Source organism: Echinops telfairi, unplaced genomic scaffold (genome assembly GCF_000313985.2).
Source record: "Echinops telfairi isolate 266 unplaced genomic scaffold, ASM31398v2 ScPeMD7_2291;HRSCAF=2852, whole genome shotgun sequence".
In the NCBI taxonomy this organism is placed as follows: Eukaryota; Metazoa; Chordata; class Mammalia; order Afrosoricida; family Tenrecidae; genus Echinops; species Echinops telfairi.
Genome location: NW_022106189.1, coordinates 47565823 through 47585747, shown reverse-complemented (window position 1 = coordinate 47585747; position 19925 = coordinate 47565823). Strand labels below are relative to the sequence as shown.

The following is a 19925-nucleotide window of genomic DNA, read 5'->3' as shown; positions in this document are numbered from 1 at the left end:
CCTAGAGGAGGGATCGCTGGGTCGTAGGATTTTTCTATTCCCAACGGGTTGAGGAAGCTCCATGCTTCCACGCGGCTGCTCCGCTTTGACATCTGTGAGAGGGCTCCAGCCTCGGCAGCGTGAGTGAGTGCGTGCGTGCGTGCGTGGTAGCATCTCACTGCTCAGGTGTGATGGCCAGCACCGATCGGTTTGGACTCATGTTGGCCGTCTGGACATCATCTTTGGTGAACGGTCCGTTCCGTTTGGATTAGTTCTGTTGTTGAGGTGCAGACGTTTCCTGTAATGCCTGAGAGAGAGTCCTTGTTTGACATGTCATTGCCCAAACCCTTTTCCTACCCGGGGACTGTCTTCACGCGTGGTGAGATCTTCAGGCACATAGGGGTCTAATTGTAGGGGTCCGGTCATCTAACTAGTCTTCTCGGATTGTTGCTGGCTCTGCTGTCCTCCAGGGCTGGTGAGGGGGGGATGGGGAGGATGGGCATGGACTCATGGCAGCGAGTTGGCTTATCGTCTTCGTCAGCCTAGGAGGTTCGGGTCAACACTTGGAGATTCACTGTGGCAGGTAGACTTGCCATCCTAGCCATCCATCAGTGACATTGAATGGCATTAATTACACTCACTTTGCAGTGGTGTGACTTCAGACAAGTGACTTGGGCCTCCTTGGGGCCTGCCCATGTAATTGAGGACCAGCTTTCCCTCCACCTGCCCTCAGGGCGCAGATGAGAAAATGTGATGTGGGGCTGTTTTCAAGGGTGCTTTGCAGCGTTTACAAGTACCTGGGGCTGCTCTAGCTCTGCTCGCTTACCTTTTGCAATGGGAGCACGCTACCTAAACGTGTCAACTGTATCAAGTTGTACAAACTGGGTACCAAACAGGAGGACAGCTACCTGCATGGCCCTGGAGGACACAGCCAGGGCGTCACAGGGTTGGTCCCCTGGAGGCTTTGAGGGGCAACTGTCCTGTGTCTGTCCGTCGCTAGTGGCTGCAGCTGTCCACCTGGGCACCCCGGGTGCACAGTCATCACTAAGACCTCTGCGTCCCCAGTATACTGGCTGAGATTAGGCCTCGGTTGTGCGCTCAGATGAGCTTTGGGCTGCTAACCACAAGGTTGGTAGTTCAAACCCACCAGCCGCTTGGCAGGAGAGAGGCTGCTATCAGCTTTTAAAAAACCAACGGGTGTCTCTCTGTGACTTGGAACCCACTGGACAGTTGGCAGTGAGCTTGGCTTGCTCTGGTTTTGACTCCAGGGTGAGCTCACCTGAGCCCCTTTCCCAAACAGGCTCCCTTCTTAGCTCAGGGTAGGCCTTAAGCACGTGTTGGGGCTATGTTCAGCAGGGCACAGGAGAGGCTGCTCCAGCTGCGGCCTATCCCACAATATCCCAAAGGCCAGGGGCAGTCCCTGTGCCCAGCACGCGGCTGTCAGTGCCCAGGGCCGCAGGCCGGGCCTGCTTCCGTCAGTGACATGGAGAGGACTGAGCTCCGATGGGGACAGCATCTTGCCAGCTCCCAGAGGGGCAGCGAGTCGGTGGAGCGGTCAGCTCAAGGATGGTGGTCACAGGGCCCTGGGCAGCAGAACCCCTTGTCTTTTCTGAGTCCCCAACCTGCCAAGTGGCTCTGTCTCTTCTCCTGTGGACCATTGGGGTGGGGGGTTGTGGTGGGCAGAGGCACTGGGCCACCAGGAAGTCTCATCATAGGGGCCTGTAGTGATGGGTACCTCTAGGGGCACCTGATAAGCTGGCTCCAGGCCCTAGGGGAACTCCAGCAGTGGGTGGGAGTGGGGGCATGACCCTTCCGGTGTGACCCACATTCTGGGTCTGAGTCAGTGGGCAGCACTTGGGTGGTGATGCTGAGGGTTGAGGAGAACTAGGAAACTGGGCGGGGCAGCCTCATTTTGTGCGGGAAAGAGGGGCTTCCTTGGGGACCAGCATGGAGCACAGCCCCCTCCCTCCAACTGGGAGCCCAGTGCAGGGGGCAGCCAGCCAGCTGAGTGGAGAAAGGGGTCGCCTAGGGGTCAGTGCCAGGCACAGAAAGGGGACCTTCATCCTGTCTGGGTCACTCTGCTGCAGCAGCGTGGCCCCAGGAGCAGGCCTGTCTCACTGACCGATGGGGTCAACATGACCAGTTGGCAGGACTTGCCTCCGCCGCCGGAGGGGAAGAAATTGCCCTGGTCGGGGGTTGGTCTGAACCCAGGGCCCACTGGGTACAGGCGGCCGGAAGGATGCAGGCTGGCTGAGGGAGCTACAAGGCCAGAAGTCCTGGGTTGGGCAAGACTGGAAAGGAGGCGGGCCCGCCCCGGACCACACCCCTGCCCTCCTTCCGTGGTGCTCATTGTGGCTGGGGGAGGAGGGCAGGAGCTCTGGCTCAGGGGAAGGTCACCAGCAGGCCCACCAGCTGCCAGGTGTTGGGAGAAGCAGGCGCTGCGTGTTAAAGGTCTGGTCTCTGACTTGGAGTAACCTCTTGGCAGTGGGCTGGGGGAACGGACTGCTCACAGGAGGAGGTCTGTGGAGGCCTCTGCCGGCGTTTGGGTGCACAGTCCAAGTCTGCCCCACTAGGGGCACACCCCCTGCCCAGCCCCTCCACCTGGGCTCATAGGGTGGGCCCTGGTGGAGTCCTGGTGCTAACAGAGCAAGCTGGCCTGCGGGGTGAGGACCTCCCCCAGGGGCAGGTGCAGCCGGGCAGCCAGGAAGTGCTGAGGGTGAGGTGACCCCGCCCCCCCCAGGGGTTTCCAGGTGGAGGTGGTCCCATGTGGGGAGGCCAGTGGAGCATGAGGCTTCTCCGCGGAGGTCTACAGACCCTCAAGAAGAGGTGGTCTTGCTCCATTGGGCAGTGGTACCCAGACTTTTGGGGCCAGGCTGGTCGGCCTCCCCACTATGGAGGAGAGGCCCTGGGAGACGGGGACTGTCCTGTGGACCGCTGTCCGAGCTGCTGCTGGGCGGGGGAGCTTGATAGCACCCCTCCACCAGTCGGCGCACCAAAAGGGCGGGATACCTGCTTATCAAAATATTTTATATTTTATTTAGGAGACCCCACAAAAAGACCCTCCATCAGATGTCCCAACAATATATCCTTGGCCTTTTTTTTTTTTTTTTGGTCTTTTCTGAAATTTTTCCATTTAAATCAACAAACAATTCAATGCTTAAAATAAAAGACAGGGATTTCTCAATCAGACTTTCGTCAAGAATATATATATTTTCTGATCCCAGGGTGGCAGAGGGCGCTGCAGGGGCGGCGCCTTCGGGCTGCTAGGCGAGGACGGCCACCCTGGGAGACGAGTCCAGTAGCACCCCTGCCCTGCTCAGGGAAGCAGTGCCCTCCATCAGGGATGGGGCTGCTTTTCCAGCTGAGAAACTTCTTTTCCTCTTTAAAATGTATAAAAAGGGCGGGCCGTGGCTGGGCCGCTACACCTTGCCGGGGATCTTGGCGCGTTTGCGGGCGATGGCGTCTTCCACGGCCTTGAGCTGCTTCAGGAGCTCCTCACGCCGAGACAGCGTGCTGGCCTTGCCCGGCTTGGCGCCTGGGGTGCTGGCTTCTGCAGCCTTGCCCGGCACACTCGTGACTTTGCTGGTGCCCTTGGCCTGGGGGGACAGCTGGCGCTTCCTGTGGGGAGTGGGGATGAGTACCGCCGAATCCCCCGAGAATAGGATGGCCCACGGCCATCTGCCCAACAGCCCCCTCCCTCCATGACCAACACAGGTAGGTACTCACCTGTCTGGCTGTGCTATGGAGACTTTGGGGTTCTGACCTCGCTGCCGCTCTGACTTGGGGGAGCTAAGCCTGCCCCCTGACTTCCGGTCCCGGGAGCCTGCAACACAGACAAAGTCGTGATGTCTTCGGGCTTGACTTGGCAGGTGTGGGCGGCAGCCTCCCTGGCCAACAGACCCTCTCACCTCGGTCCGGGGATAGGTGGGCCCTCTTGGCAGGAGGCGGGCTCTGTCTGTCCTTGTCTGAGGGCTCATAGCGCTTCCTGCTGGCTTTGTCTGCGGCCTGTGACAGAAGAGTGGGCAAGGTGGAGGAGGGGGCTCCCAGACCGCTGACAGGAGGGCGGGCCCTGGTGACTGGGCCCATGCAGCATCCCGGGTGGGCAGTGCAGCTCAGGAGCGGAGGGAGGGGTGGCGGGCGGGTCTCTGCGGGACCCACCTTGTTAAGCAGCGTCAGCTTGATCTCCTTGTGGGGGACAAAGGCAGCCTGGGGCGGCTGGCCAGGCGGCACCTGCTGCGGGGCCCTGCCGCCCACCGAGGGCTTGGCAGACTTGGGGGGCTGTGTGGCCGAGTCCCTTTTCCGTTTCTCCTCCTTCTGGGCGTCCTCCTTCTTGGGCTTGCCTGTCCCGCAGACAGACCCTCGGTCACTGGGTGCCCCGGGAGACGCAGGCACCTCCCTGCCCAATCTGCCCGGCGGCACCTTTCTCCTTCTTGGTCTGGGCCGGGGTTGGGGAGCGCGAGCTGGCCGAGGAGACGGGGCTGGCCAAGTCGGCATACATGTCCTCCGAGTCCACGCTGTGTGCAGAGCTGCTGCTGGATGTGGCGCTGGACACTGAGGAGACGCTGCTCACGCTGAGGGACCTGTGGGTAGAGGGGGCCGCTCTCATCAGCGAGCCCTGGCGGGCACATGGCTACGGGGGGACCAGATGGGAGAGCCTCAGTCATAGCCGAGTGGGCACCCGGGGATCCCCTGGACGTTACAGCACAGTCTCGTGTCTCCTCTGCAGACAATCAGCTGGTACTTGGGTGTGTGTGTGTGGGGGGTGTTGGGTTGAACCCACCAGCAGCCCCAGGGGCCCTGATCCCAACAATGACCTGGATCTGGAGCTGGAGCCGCTATAGCTGGAGCCGCTGCCGCTGCCACTGAGCGTCCTCCTGCAACAGAGGGGTCAGACCAGGCAGCCCGCAGGGAGGGCCAAGACACAGCCACCCTGCCAGCCAGCTCTCACCTACGGGGGGGCGTCCTGGCCTGCCGCTCCTTCCTCCTGGCCTCTCGAGGGTCCCCGGGCTTAGGCGGCTCGGGGGTGGGGGCCGTGATTTTGGTGGTCGGAGGCGGAGCCGGGGGTGCAGCAGGCTTCTTCACCAGCTTCTCCCTGTGAAGGGTGGGCTCAGACTTGGCAAGGCCCGCAGCTCCTCACCCCGGGACCCTGCCTCCATAGGCAGGAAAGCTGTCTTATTCGGTCCACGGCTTCGGGGATGACCCCTCACTGACCCTGTGACGGCGGGAGCCCCCACTGCGGGCCTCCTGCCAACTCACCCTGCTTTCCCGGGTGGGGGTGCTGCCTCCCCCTTGGCTCTGATGGAGCAAGCAGGGGGGGGGGGCGTGGGACACAGGAGGCACTTTGGTGGCCCAGTGGCCTCCAATCGGCCCCCGACATCCTCTCCCAAAATTGTCCCAAGGAGGAGGGGGGACACTGTTCAGGACCAGGGAGAAACTACAACTGGGGGTGGGCAGGGAGGGAGGGAGGGAGGGGTGTGTGTGTGTGTGTGTGTGTATCACTGCCTCTGGACACCAGTGAGTAGACAGCATCCACTGTGACCACATGTGCTGGGGACCGGGCACCTGGCCAGGAGCACTGCGTGAAGGCTATCTGACACAGCCCCCTGGAAAGGTGCTGGGCAGGGTCTAGGCCCCAGCCAAGGAGATCAAGGGCAGGGAGAAGATGGGGAGTCCCCCCCCCTCAGGGACAGGTCCTGTGGGAACCCAGGAGACAAGGCTACACTAACTGTCCCACCCTCTGCTCAGACAACGGGGGCGGGGTGGGGGGCAAAGGTTGGACTCCACCCGGACCCCTGCTGCCTGATGTGGCCAGGAAGGCCATCCTGTGCGCGGAGGGGCAGTGAGGCTTCACGCAGCATGGCAGGTGTGCTGGGCAGAGGTGCCCTCTGGCGGTGCCCTGAAGGCCACGGGGCAGCGCGGGCGGGCGCACCTGGAGCGGCTGCCGGAGAAGGAGCTGCGCCTGGAGGAGCGGCTGGAGTAGGAGCTGTAGGACGACGACCTGGAGTGGGACCGCGAGGAGCCCGAGCCCGAGTAGGAGGACGACCTGGAGGACGACCTGTCGCGGGAGGACACGCCGCTGAGGCGACGGGCGCTGCCCAGAGCATGGGCGCCTCGCCACTATGCCCACAAACAGGAGGTGCGTGCTGGCTGGGCAGGACCAGGCCTCAGGTGGGCCTGTGCTGGGGACCAAGGTGCGCCCTGCTGCCTCGGGCTCAGCATCTCTGGGCTTCTGGGCATAGCTGTGCTCCTGGTGCTTACTCTCCTCTGGGGGAAACCCCGACTTGGTGCAGGTCCCAAGCGCTCCCTCAGTCTGCCCAGCGGCCGAGAGCACTGGACTGTGCCTGCAGGGCACACTGCAGCCTCCTACTCGTCGGGCTGATGCTGGTGCCAGCACGCCCCACGTGGCTGTAGCCCATGCCGGCCCGTCCCCTCGGCCTCTTTACCTGGATGAGTTGGAGGCGGAGGCCGAGGAGGCGGATGTTTTTCGGCGCCTCCGGGCCCGGCTGGGGGACACGGACACACCCAGCTTCTTCTTGGGGGACTTGGATCGGCGCCAGGGGTCCTTCCACTCATCTGCTCGCTTCACCTGGGGGCCTGTGGAGGCTGCCTCCTTCTTTGGGGGCTCAACTTGCCGGCTGCAAGACAGACGACTTGGTGGGCCGTGGCCTTGTTAGCAGGAAGCCAAGACCACTCAGGCCCAGGTAGAGCCAGAGGACAGACCTACGAAGGCGGTCCCAAGAATGGGCTCCGGGCCAGGTCAGGCCTGCTCAGCCCCGATGCTGCATCCACCCAAGAGGCAAACAGGACAGGGCTGCGCGCCGCACCACAACGGCACCTCTACCTGGACACTCACTTTCATGGATGGATGCCTGGGATCTGGGAGGCCAGTCCCTAAGAAGCAGGCTCAGTAGGGCAGGAACACCAGCTCTCAGGCCCTTGCAGGGGCCGCCTCTCTGAGGTGCACTGTGCACACCTGCCTGTGCTTACAAGCCATTTGCCTTTCCTAAGTTCTCTGCTGTCTGTTTCTAATAAGCTTGGGGATTTTAGGGACTGTGAGCCTTCGGCTGATCCTGTGGGGAAGGAATAGCAAGGCCAGCAGTTGGAAACCATCAGCTGCTGCTTGGGACCCACAGGGACAGCTCTCCGCCCTACAGGGCCACCAGGACCAGGCAGAGTGGGTGCATGCTCAGGCTACCTGCTAAGTTTCAGGAAGAGGTGGTGGGTGACAAACCCACTCTCCACGGGCCAAGTCTGGTTCCTGCTGCTGCTCCAGCCCACTGCCCCCTCTCCCTCCTTAGGGCTGCTCACTCACGCTTCCTGGCAGGCTGTCTCCAAGCTCTCACATGGGTTCTGCCTACTGCACCTCCCCCAGACCTACAGGCTCCTGGTTTCTTCTCACATGAGAGAATAAGGCCTCACTTCCAACCCAGGGGCTTGCTGCCAGACCACTCCCCTCCACTCCTACTGCTGCCATCTGTCACTAGCTCTGCCACCCTCAGGAACCCCAGGAGATCCAACCTGGCATGAGGGGTGGGGTGTGGTGTGGTTTAGAACGGGTCCTAGTTGGACCAGGTCTCTGCTCTTGGGGCCTCTGGGGTGGGGAAGCACCCTGCTGACTGACCCTGTCACTCGGTTATCAGAACCATGTGACAGTTATCCCCAACACAGACCCACCCAGACCCGGAACCCACGTGTGCAGAGAGCACCAGGCTGGGGGCCTGCCCCTGGCAAGAGGAACACAGGAAATGGCGTGCATGGCTAGAACACAATTATCTTTAGGGCCATGGGATTCTCCAGGGTTAAAGTTCACCTCCTTGTGACATCAGCATACCTCACACCCATCACGGCCCCTGGAAACTCCATGCCAGCAGCTGCAGGGAGGGGTGAAGGCCAACCCCAGCTCTCCCAGCCCCACAAGGCTGCCTGGTGAAGGCCAGCTGAGGGCACTGGGCTCCTCTGCTGGGCTGATGCCTGAGGCGTGGAGCACCTCCCACGGGGATCCAGCCCCCAAGGCCTCCTCCCAGCAGTTGCGTCTGACTCTGCAGAGGGTCTTGGTGACAGCAGACCCCTTGCCATGCAGCTCCCACTGGCCCTTGGAGAATCCCAAGCCCACCCGCCCCCACCCACGGAAAGTGGAAATATGGCAAAGTGGGTTTCTGGCATGTGATGCCACGCTCCAACACTCTAATCTGGAAAACTAAGAAGGTATCCCCTGTGCTCAGACACCCTGGCTTCTCCACACCGGGCGCCTCACAAGCAGGGCTTGGTGAAGCACAGGGTTAAGCTCCAGCCTGCTGCCCAGGAGGCCAGTTGCAAGAACCCCCCACCCCACCCCACCCCCGCCAGCATTGCTGGCAAAGACCGAAAGCCTTGGAAGCCCCACGGGGTCATGACGAGTCAGAACTGACTGCACGAGGCTTGATTCAAACAAGACGCCACCTGCTCGCAGGCACTCCTGCACAAAGCGCTGAAGGCTGGTCCACCTCACCCCACGGCCTCTTAGGAAGCAGTCCACTGGTGGGTGCGCTCAGGCCTCCAGGCTGGGGAGCTCCACTGGGGCAGGGCTGCCATCCGAGCCTGAGAGCGTGCGCCATGGGGACTGGCGTGGGAGGTGGGCCGCCCTGCCCGTCACGCTACCCTGGAGAGCCCCATGGCCACAGGCAGACACACCCAGAGGTGAAACAGGTGTCAGTAGGATGAGGGTTAGGCCGATGTGCCCCTGACCCTCTGCTAGTTACCTGGGAGGCACTGATCACTGTCTGGCCCCAATGCTACAAGGGCCCGTGTCGCTCCAGAAATCAGAGCGAGCGGCCTGCGCCCAGGAAATGAGGACCGCAGTCTCACGTGCCCCCAGCCTCACTCATGCCGGAGAGGGGGGCAAGTCCAACACCCCTCTAGACCACCTTGGGAGATGGGTGCAGGACACCCTGAGGCATGAGGCTCTCCTCATTTTGGGGCTCCTAAGCCCCAGCACCTCCAAATGGTTGTCAGCCAGATCGGGGGCAGAGGGTTACCCAGTGTCCCAGGACTGGTGTGGTTCTCTGGGAGAAGGTGCTGCCTCCACATGGAGGTGAGCTGGCAGATGGCCTACTGGGGAACCCGGGGTGCAAGCATGCTGCCAGGAAGGCAGCAGCTCCAGCCCCACTACTATTTGCTATTTATAGCTCGCATGCCTCAAGCAGGGAGGCTCCTGGAAAGCCACGCCCCTGCAGGAGGTTTCCCGGGTTACACAGACCCAGCTTCCACCAGAAAACAGCCCGGGGACAGGGGCGGGCAAAGGTCCCCAAAGGTGTCCTGTGGAGGGGAGCGGCTCCTCCCAGCTGGGAAGTTCCCAGCAGGCCATGAGTGGGCAGCGGCCTGACTCTGGGCAGCCTAGGACAGCACACAGTGGGGCAGCACACTTTGGCCCAGTCCTGTGTCCACTCCCGGCAAGCCATGCGGGGTACAGACAGTGAGCGCATCAAACACTCCCATGGCCCCAACTGAACATTGTCACTCCACCTGGGAGACCAGGTCTCCCCTCCAGCAGGTCTGTGCCCAGGAGCTGCCAGGACACCGAGGGCTAGGACTCCTAGCCCTGGACCAGGAGCACGCGGCAAAAAGGACACTGGGAACCAACGTTAACGTGGGGAACAGGGGTGGAGCGCCCAACCCTATGGGCGCTGGGGCTCTGTCTCGGCACCTGCGCGCTGAGAGCACAGCATCCAACACAGCCCCGAGACAGGTGAGGGGCGGGACCCCAGGAAGCCTCTCCCTCCAGGCACGCCCACACGGCTGGCTCCTCTCCCTCTGGCGTCTGACCATGGAGACAGAAGCTGCGTGCGTACCTGGGGGGCTGCGGGGAGCGCGGCTTCGGCTTCTCCTTGTCCTTGTCCCGCTCGCGGTGCGGCCGCTCCTTGTCGTCCCGCCGCTCGCGCTCGCGCTCCCACTCCTCCTTGCGCCGCTGCCGCTCCTTGTCGCGCTCGCGCTCGCGCTCCCGCTGCTGCCGCCGCTCCCGCTCCCGTTCGCGCTCCCGCTCCCGCTCGCGCTCGCGCTGCCGGTTCTCCCGCTCGCGCTCGCGCTCCCGCTCCTTGGGGAAAAGCCACAGTGAGACACAGGTGGGAGGGGCGCCAGGGCAAGGTGTCCCCGCACCACCCATGGGACAGGCCACCCAAGGGGGCTGCTCTGCGGCCTGGCCTCGGCCAGAGGGTGCCTGACTGGGTCCTTCTACAGGATCGGTAAAGGGGTCACGGGGTGGGGAGGGCTGGGGGGGTGACGACAGTCCGCGCCAATGTGTGACCCCTGCCCACAAGCAGCATTCTCGCGACCTGAAGGCAGGCCTAGCCTGCAGCCTGCGTGCTTGTAAGGGCAGCACGGGCAGGCTGGGAGCACACACCCAGCCCCAGGCCAACAGGGACAGCTCACCCGGTAGTTGTGGTAGGGCTCCGTCTCCGTGTACTGCACCCTGAAGTTCTCATACTGGCCCCCACGCCAGAAGCGCTCCATCTCGTAGTCATAGTAAGGGTCGGCATAAGGCTCAAGTCTGCACCAGAGGGAGGGGGCGGAGGCTCAGCACCACGCGAGGCCAAAGCGGTTCCCTGGGAGCCATGGCACGGCTTCCAGCATCAGAGGGCGGCTGCAGCCAGGTCTCTCCTCTCAGGGACACACTTGCCCGGGCCCTTGCTGGCACCCTCCAAAGACCTCCAGCCAGCACAGGAGCTTCTGAGGGGCTGGCTGGCCAGAGGTCAGCTGAAATCACACCAAACAATGCTCACAGAGGACGCCACTGGGGAAAGAGCCCGCAGACACGGCAATGACACATCAGACCAACGACTGATCGCAAACCTACAGAACACCAACACCTCAGCAAGCAAGAGGCCAACGTCAGCCAAGGGCAGAAGACAAGGACAGACAGGCCACCACGATGACAGGAGGCGGGCAGACACAGGAAGACAAGCTCCCCGCACACCAAGGTAGTGAGCTGGCTCTGTAGACACTGTTGCCAAGATCAAAAGAGCAGAAAGCTACCCAGGCCAGAAGAGGGTGGCGGGAGACTGGGATCCTGGGCACTGCCACGGGATGTGGGCACCAAGACCTGTGGGAGGACTTAGGCACCTCCCCCAGCAAATGGGAGATTGTGCCGCTGGCTCGATGCCTGACAGAGGTGGTTACACCTTGGGCTGCAACCTGTGTGGTCAGCTGTCTGAAATCACTAGCCGCTCCGAGAGAAAGAGGATACTTCCTACTCCTGAGCAGCCATAGCCTGGGAAACCCACGTGGGAGGGGGGAGGGGCTCTGTCCCAAGGGTCCCTGTGAGGTGGGGTGGACTGATGGCAGTGAGCAGAAATAAGGATACAGCAGGGACAGAGAGACAGACAGAGAGGTGCTCCCCGTGACCATCGCGGCACTTGTCAAGAGAGCAAAAGGAGGCACCCCACAGGGGACATCGGAGCGGGAAGCGGGACCACATGGTGCCACAGAGCAAGGGTGACCCAGAATGGGGGGGGTGTGTGTGTCATTGCACATGAAACCAGTCACACACAAAAGGACAGAGTGCATGAGACCAGCAAATACATAAAGATGAAAACCAGTCTCTGTCTCAGAAGCAACAGACTTGGGGTTGGGGGAGGTCCCAGGCTGGAGGGTGGACAGGAGTCCCAGAGGGTGGGGGAAGCAGGGAATGTCAAGGGGTGGCTGGACAAGTCACTGTAGGCAAACACGATGTGACGTGTCCTCTGATTCAGGGCAAAGTTGAAACAAGACTGGGCCACCGCCTCAGCCAGCCCGGGGAGAACCCTACGTTATTCCACAGGGTTGCTTTGAGTGGGAAGGGCTTTGGGGGGGTCCTACAGCCCCGGCTGCTGACAGGTCAGATCCCTGTGTGGGCAAGAGGCCCCAAGACCCCATGATGTCACAAGGAAGCCAGCTGGCCAGCCACAGAGATGGCCTGGCTGTCTGACGCAGGGGTGGGAGAGCGGCAGCAACGTCCCATGTCACACAGTCCCTAAGGGGCGGGGCACCGCCCTGCGCTGAGGGACCTGCACTGCGCAGGTAGGAGACAGCCCCTGCCTCCCCCCCAACCCCCGCCCACCGCCTGGGGCTCACACACTGCCTTCCTTACGCTGGGTCTCGGACATCCCTGGTGACACGGTAGTTCCAGTCTCGGAAGCCCTCGTTCTCCTTGTCCAGCTCCCGTTCATCCTCACCGATGGTCACCGTGAACCGCTTCTCCTCAAAGTCGGGCTCCTGTTCCTTCCGGATGGTGGCTTTTTTCAGCACCTGCCACACACGATGAGGAGTCAAAGGACCTGAGTCAGAGCCTGATGGTCACTGGCCGGCACCCCAGGGACTGGGCCATAACCCACACCTACAGACCCCAGACCTCCTGTTCAGGCCTCAGCCATGAACTAAGCCTGAAGTGCCCACTGGGACAAGGCTGGGGGTGGGCAGAGGGAGAAGTGGGGTGTGTGTGTGCCCCAGGAGGCCCCTCGAGTCCAAGGAAGCTGAGCATGGCAGGTGACCAAGAGGACATTGACGTGCCGGCTCACCGGGGAGGGCCCGCTGCTGGGGTGGCTGGGGCCCCTCTCCCGCCCAGGGTCACCCCCTCCCTCCCTCGGTCACCTCCTTCGCGTGCCGCAGCCCTCGCTCCCAGGCGCTCTCTGTCGGAGGTTCTGGCGGGGGTGGGGGCAGGATTTCATCCACGACCGGTCCCCCCTGTTAAAAACACAAGGGAAAGGAGGAAAGACCATCTCAGAATCGAGACACGACGCACGGCGGCCACATTGCTCTGGGGAAGCTTTTAGAGAGGCAGACAAGGCCCGAGTCTGCCGCCAGCTTACACGCACCCAAGGATTGGCAGGCATCAGCGGGTGGGGGCCGAGTGGCGGGGCACCGTTGGGTGGGAAGGGCTCAGCTTTGGTGATGAGGGAGTAGTTGCCCTTGTCGTTCACACCGGGGTGGACGAACCGGCAGCTCATCCCCCAGGTGCAATTCCCTGTGGGGACAAAAGGGGGGCCAGCAGTGACTGACCATGATCCAGGACCTAGGGGGGAGCGGGGCGCGGGGAAAGGGGCGCGCCGGGATGGTCTGTCTAGGCCCAGAAACTCTGGCAGCCCAGGAGGGTGGGTTGGCCGAGCCTGGGCCTGGCTGAGGGCTGCACTCCCCTTCAGGAAAGGGAGGCCGAGTGCCAGGGGGCACAGGGGCAAGGCTGGGGCCCATGGGGCAGCCACGTACTTTACACTGAGCCACAGGACCGCAACTCTTGCGAACAACCTCAGAGGCCCCTGCAACAGCTCTCGTTGCCCAGACCCTCACAGCCCCCTTCAGGGCACCGCCGGCCATCAGGACAGGGTGCTGGAGAACACCAGCCCCTTGGAGAGTGGCAGCACAGCCACAAGACAGGAGTCCTCCAGGACGTGGAGGAAAGGCCGCTGGTGACTCAGCTGGGCCGGTCACACCTTTGCAAGATGCAGCACCTTCTCACACACCCACCGGGAAAAATGCAAAGGACCCGCTGCCCTCTGGCTCAGAGGGACCCCGCAGGAGGGAAGGACTGCTGTGCTATGGAGGCCGTAACTCCCCGGAGAAGGCCCATCTCCCGTCCTCCTGATCCGCTGAGCGCCAGTGGGCCGACTCCTGCCTGTGCCGTGCAGTGAGCAGCCCAGTGCAGAACCCCAGACACAAAAGGGTGGCGCCTCCAAGTGTTCAGGCAGGCTCCCAGACCACACTGCAAACGTGTTTTAGCGTCTACTCTCCCTGCCACGACGAGCTGCTCGAGCGCGCCTGCCAACGCCAAGGACTCAAGTTTCCCCTTGATGCGACACAAAACAATCAGAAAGAATCCGCTGAAGGGGAGGCAGAGGATAATTTTTACCTTGAGACACGGTGAGCATTTAAGTTTATATTAATAGTAACTTTCAGCAGAAAATAACATATTGATCAAAATTAAACGCTAAATATACTTAAAATGACAAAGTAACTCCTTAACAAGTCTGAGAGCAGACTGCTGGTCTTCAGCAGGGGCTTCTGGGCCAGTCTCAGGGTATGTGAAAGATACTAAGCTTTCCTTTAAGAAACTATGCCCCGTTCTGACCTCATTAAATCCGAATTCCTTCCTGATTGGGGGTGGGGTGTGTGTGTGTGTGTGGTGGGGGGCAGGCAATACACACAGGCAGATCTGAATTTCGACATGAGAAAGTAGAAGTTGCTTCCCTGAGACCATCTCTGGGTTTCCACTGATCAGAAGGAAGGGTGGCGTCGAGGAGGGAGGGTGGTCGTGCCATGCAGTGGGCAGTGGCATCCAGCTGCACATGCGGCAGCCACCTGGGGCATGCTCAGCCCTGTAATCTCAACAATAAGTTATCAAGACAAAACCAGCCACATTCTCGCTGCACCAAGGAATCCCTTGGCGAAGCTGGTGCTTCTAGCGGAAATGCAGGGGTGGGCAACCGGCAACTCAACCCAAACCCACTGCCAGCAAGCCAGTCTGACTCTCAGCGACCCTGCCGGGCTGGGTCCATCTGTCCGTGTGGATCCCCAAGACTGCAATTCAGTAAGGGAGCAGAGCCTCTCTTTCTCCTGCAGAACAGCTGGTGGTTTTGAACTGCTAACTTGGCGGGGAGCAGCCCAAGTTGTGACCACTGATCCACAGGGTCCCCTGGACGGGGAGTCGGACCTGGTGCAGCCACAGAGGTCATTCTGACCCCAGGGAGCTGAGGTGGGTCTGACACTCTGAGGACAGCTTTCACTCAGAGAGGAAAGACAGTCTGGGTCGGCCAGAGCTACCAAAGGCCATGGCAGGGCGGGAAGGAGGGCGGGCAACCTGGGGTGTCTGTCAGCAGAGCTTCATAGACCAAGGTGTGTGAGGGTGCCTGCCCCTGCACCCCACAGCCTGCTGCTGTAAGGCTCACCAGGCAGTGGCGTGCCTATTTTTCACCCAAGGACAGAGAACCACCACAGGTATGTGTCCTTGGTGAGTGGCCTAAGGGTCATCCACGCTGCGGTGTGTCTGGCCCACTGCGAATACCGAGAGGTTGACGCCCCACTGCCTCATCACTGCTCAGGCGATTTGAGGAGCCCTGGTGGTCCCACTCCTAACCTCAGGGTCGGGGTTCGAAGGCCCTAGCTGACGCTCAGGAGGGCGCTGCCGGCCCCCAGTCAGGACAGTCTTGAAGGAAGTCACTGGGTTTGGTCCCACAGGCCCTCTAGGAGTCAGAAATGCGTCATCTCTACCGGAAGCCAGCCCACTGCTCCTGACACGCCAACCACAGCAGACCTAGCCTGGGAGCCTGAGCCGGCACCCCTGCTGCTCTCCCACTGCCGAGGCTCCCTCCAGACCCTCCCCCGCTGTCCACACCTCACGGGGTCTCCCTGGCTCGTCCAGCAACAGGCACCTGCAGCTTCCAGTCACGCCTCCACTCCTGTCTCCATCAGTCAGTTCCTGAACACCAACCCTGGGCACACACTCCTGCTGGGCAGGCCCTCAGGCAGACTTGTGAGCTCCTGCTCGCCCTCCGGGTCCCTCGAGGTTCCCCTCTGCTCTCTCCAAGCCACGATGGGAAAGGGCCGTGGCACCGGGAAGTTCTTGCCCCTCAGAAACCTCTACTCTATTCCTCCTAAAGCAGACCACGCACCTGCCAGGCTCATAAACCCTTTCCCCCACAACCTATCTTGCCCACCCCAGCACCTACTGCCCCTTCAGTTAGCTTCACCTCCCTCACCACTCCTTAAGGACCGTCTCGCAGCACAGCAAGAGTGACAAGCCAGTCCACATGCAGGACCCACTCGCCCACGGCCCAGCCTTCCCAGACAACCCTTGGCCCCAGTTGTAGCCTCCCTGCAGCCAGACCCCATGTCCCACTGCAGCCCCACCCCAAGTGCTCCCTGCTACCTCTCTGCAGCCCACACCCCGTGTCCTGCTGCAGCCCCACCCTGAAGTCTGCACCCCGAGTGCCCTGATGCTTCTCTGCAGCCCGAGGCGGGCCCAGGGCCGTCTCTGAGCTTGGAGGTGCTTGACCCCTGCCCCAGGCCCGTCCTGTGCTGAGCAGGCTGGTGGCCTGGGGAGGGCTGAGTGCCTGGGTGTACCTTGGACCTGGCCTCTGAGAGGTGGGGTGTGTGCTGGAAGGAGAAGGGGTAGAGGTGGCCCAGTATCTGGAAGAGAAGCACACAGAACACCGTGAGGCTGGGGCCGTGCTGCGGGGCTGAGTGGGGCATAGGAGGGCATGGCTGCCACCTGCCAGGGATGACAGACATGTCCCTTCCAATCGCACGTGCAGCCTCACCCCCACGGGGCCCTCGAAAAGGCACCTCACCAGGCCCTCCTCACGTTGCCCCTGCCCAGCTGCTGGGCACACGGCATCCACGCATGGGACAGCCAGCCAGCCACCCTCCTGGCAGTCCCATTTCCCCATGGCATGTGTTCACACTCAAAGTGCTGGCCTTGAGCTCCTGACCCTGCACGCCCCCACGGTCCACACCAGTCTGCTGTGGTGGCCGGTGAGACACGGACTGTGCAGCCCCCCCGCAGCCACTCCAGGTGCCTAAAGAGTTACCTTTCATGAAGAAGCGGCAGGTGGGACGAGGTCTCACCTTCCTGTCACTGGGGTCCTTGACCTCGCCCTCCTCCAGGTCATCATCCTGAAAGGGAGTGAGGGGAGTGAGGAGACACAACAAAAAGAGGCTCCCCGGAGAGTGAGGGGGAGCCACTAGGCAGATGGTACGATGGCAGCCTCCTGCCGGGATCTGCACCCACCGCCGGACTGAGCACACCCGACTGTCTATGTCTGCGAGCACTTCAGCAAAATCCCAGATGTTGAGTCTCTTACATGGTGACAAGACGTCTCTCACTCCCAGGGACACAGATCTCAGTGCTGAGGACGCCTCTGGGGCAGGACTCAAACCACTGGGCCCCAGGCACCCCCCGCCTTACCAGGTACTACTGGGCAATAGCTGGCAGGGCCACATGGGCCCGTGACTGGCTAGTGCCCAGAACATACCAAACTGCCGGCAATGGGGCAGATTGTCCTCATCCCTCACTCTCTGGACCCCTTGCCCACCACCTCTCTCCAGCAGCAGTTCCCAGGGGGCAGGGCTGCTGGCTTCATGACCCCCATCAAGTCCATGCCAAACCACCTCTGCCCATCCTGGCCGTGGGGTGGTGAGGTTAGCCCTACCCAAGCCCGGTTGGCTATCTCAGAGGGCGCAGCATGGTGCAACAAGGCCAGCAGGCAGCACCCAGAAAAAAAGCTGCTGCTGCCAAAGCAGGGGTTGCCCCTGCGGGGAACACGGCCCCGCTCACCCCATTCACTTCCTCCTTTAAGCCAGGATGTGCGCTACTGCCACGACAGTGACAAAGGTGCCCACGAAGGCAAGGCCACCACGTGGCAACACTGCATCACACAAGGAGCCTGGCTGAGCCCGGGCCTGTCACAGCTCCCTCACCGTCACCTGGGGCCCAAGACAGAGGTGGGAAGCTGGGACAGCCCACACCTCCCCAGAGAGAAGCAGCTCCAGCCATCATATGGCACTCAAACTTGCTGCTGCCGAGTCAACAGGACACAGGACTGGGTAGGACTGCCCCTGTCGGTTTCCAGGGCTGCACCTCTGTACGGGAGCAGGAAGCCCCATCTTTCTGCCAGCCATCACACTAGAACGAGTTAGTAGGATGTTGGACCTGTCTGCCCAGAGTGACAATATAAATATCTAAATGGCGCTTCGCAGAAAAAGGTTCCCCATCCCCAGGTTGGACCTTTTCGAAAACCCTGGTGGCCAGGCATGCGTTGATGTTAGCAAGGCCCCCACCCAGAGGCTCGGCGTCAGAAGTGCCTGAGGCCCTGCAGGACAGGGCAAACCTCCCTATGCGTTTCTGACACTGTACACTCGTCCCCTCACTGCCACTGAGTGACTGAACTCACAGCAGCCCTGCAGGGCAGGGCAGAACTGCCTGGTGGACTCCTGAGGCTGTAAGTCTCCGTCGGAGCAGGTAACCTCATCTTTCTCCTGCACAGGGGCAGGTGGATTTGAACTGATGATCTGTGGTTAGCAGCCCAATGGGTAAGCCCTCCACCAGCAGGGCTCTGTGTGGGCACCATGAGGGCCAGGTGAAAGTCAGCCCAGTCTAGCTCAGCCCAGGGGGCAAGGGAAGGCCCTGGGCAGTGGCTCCCAGGGCCAAGGAGGGAAAGTTCCAGAATCCCCGTTGTCTGCTTTCATCACTGATCCTCTAGTGAGAGCAGCGATCCACGCTCCCAGGAGCCCTCCGCCCTCAGCCACCGTCTCCGAGGATGGCCTGCTAAGGCCCACTCCGCCCCGATGGCGGGACCCTCTGCCCTTCCCACTCACGTCGATCTCTCCATCATCGATCTCTCCGTCGTCCTCCTCTTTCTTCTTCTCCTTCCCGGCCTCCTCACTCCCCGCCCCCGCCCCCTCTTCGGGGACCCCGCCCGGCTTCTCGTCTCCCTCGGTGGCGGCCCTCTCGCCCCCCTCCTCCTGGGTCGCGGGTGCGGGCTCCTCAGGCACCTCCTCATCATAATCCAGTTCATGTTCGTCTCCAAGCTCACTGGCTCGCCCCTCCTCGGCACACTGGGGGCTCACGGGGCCCCCACTCAGCTCGTTGGCCTCTGAGTCTGGATCCTGAGAATGGGGCTCACTAGGCGGGCCCTCTTCGTCGTCGTCCTCCTCCTCGTCCTCGTCCTCCTCGGAGCGCTCTTGCTCCCCCTGGCCCAGTCCCTGGGGGGCAGTATGGTCTTCCTCCTCCTCCTCCTCCTCAGCTCCGTCTAAATCCTGCTCAGACCCACTCTCCCGCAGAATGTCATCATCGGAGAGCCTCTCCTGCGGCGCCTCCTCTTCCTCCTCCTCCTCTTCTGGAGAGTGAGGCCCCCGATCAGGGCTCTCGGGCGCATCCATCGGGACCCACGGCTCTGCAAGAGAGGGATCAGTGGGCTCAGAGGCCGAACAGGTGGGGCTGGCTCTGGCCCCCGCCCGCCCCGCCCCGCCCCGCCCCTGACCTGGTGAGGAGAATCAGGACCTCCACGCTGCTCGGCTGCTTGGCACTTCCCCACTGCCGGCCGTCCACTGGGGAGAGAGACAGCAGGTTAGCCCCCGCCAGCACCCAGCATGGTCTGCTCCTCCAGTTGGGGTCATGGGGAGCAGCTCACCCTTGTGAGCAACCCCTGAGGCTCAAGAAGATGCCCATTATCCAGTGGGGTACCCCGGCTAGAGGTAGGCTTCACCTAGGGGCCTGTGGTCTTTACGGCCCCAGAAAACCACCTGGTGTCCCAAGATGCCTGCTAGACCTCACCAGCGGGCATCCGAGGTGGGCACGTTCAGTGCCAGGGCCGAGGTCTGGGTTGACCGGGCAGCATGCCTGAGCTGTGTGCCGCCCGTCTCTCCGTCCACACAGGACTCAGCTGCTATGCCTCACTATGCCTTGGGGGCCTTTGTTTCAGATGCAGACTGGTGAGGTATGGGAGAGTGCAGAGGCCTGCAAAACCCTTCAATATGGCTCCACCTCCCTCCCGGGGCAGACAGACGCTATCAGGAGCTGCATCCTAACCAGATCCAGTCTGTGGGCACTAGGCTTTGGGTTTGGTTTCTGGGACAGGACTGCAGGGAACCAGCTTGAAGGCCTGGTCTGAGGCCAGCAGCTATTGGAGCATAGCTGCTGCGCTGCACAGACAGACTCTTTCCAGCAAAGGCCAGGGGCCCTCTGCCTTCCTGCAGCCAGAGGGCCCAGGGGGCTGGCTGCAAACACTGAAGGGGCAGGCGGGCTGAATGTTCACTACACTTTAAAGGCAGCCTTGGAAACAAAGTTACCTTGCAGACCAGTTAACAGGGAATGCAAATTCCAAGGCCCTGGCCAGCTGTAAGCCACACCACCACCGAGCTCTGCAGTGCGCACCTGCACAGCTGCTGCCTGTGTCTCCAGGTCCAACCTGCAGGCCAGTGAGACCAAGTGCGGGTGCTGTGCCTGA

The 19925-nt window shown here is 61.8% G+C and overlaps 1 protein-coding gene across 2 annotated transcripts in view; it reads right to left on the bottom strand.

The window, feature by feature from the left end:
- Window positions 1-2992: 2992 nt before the first annotated feature.
- ZC3H18 (zinc finger CCCH-type containing 18) overlaps window positions 2993-19925 on the bottom strand; it is a 20023-nt gene continuing 3090 nt past the window's right edge. The window contains exons 1-18 of one of the 2 annotated variants that reach the window (XM_004704505.2): window positions 18960-19827; window positions 18295-18872; window positions 16509-16593; window positions 12804-12952; window positions 12580-12672; window positions 12080-12237; window positions 10384-10501; window positions 9807-10048; window positions 6423-6614; window positions 5887-6034; window positions 5236-5318; window positions 4928-5071; window positions 4794-4853; window positions 4399-4559; window positions 4138-4319; window positions 3888-3984; window positions 3706-3802; window positions 2993-3597 (exon numbers count right to left, since the gene is read on the bottom strand). In XM_004704505.2, the coding sequence (XP_004704562.1) occupies window positions 3399-3597; window positions 3706-3802; window positions 3888-3984; window positions 4138-4319; window positions 4399-4559; window positions 4794-4853; window positions 4928-5071; window positions 5236-5318; window positions 5887-6034; window positions 6423-6614; window positions 9807-10048; window positions 10384-10501; window positions 12080-12237; window positions 12580-12672; window positions 12804-12952; window positions 16509-16593; window positions 18295-18858 (2772 nt within the window). In that variant the 5' untranslated portion in view covers window positions 18859-18872; window positions 18960-19827 and the 3' untranslated portion in view covers window positions 2993-3398. Of the gene's footprint in view, window positions 3598-3705; window positions 3803-3887; window positions 3985-4137; window positions 4320-4398; window positions 4560-4793; window positions 4854-4927; window positions 5072-5235; window positions 5319-5886; window positions 6035-6422; window positions 6615-9806; window positions 10049-10383; window positions 10502-12079; window positions 12238-12579; window positions 12673-12803; window positions 12953-16508; window positions 16594-18294; window positions 18873-18959; window positions 19828-19925 lie in introns of those variants that run through there. The other variant, XM_045293691.1, reaches the window with a different exon arrangement.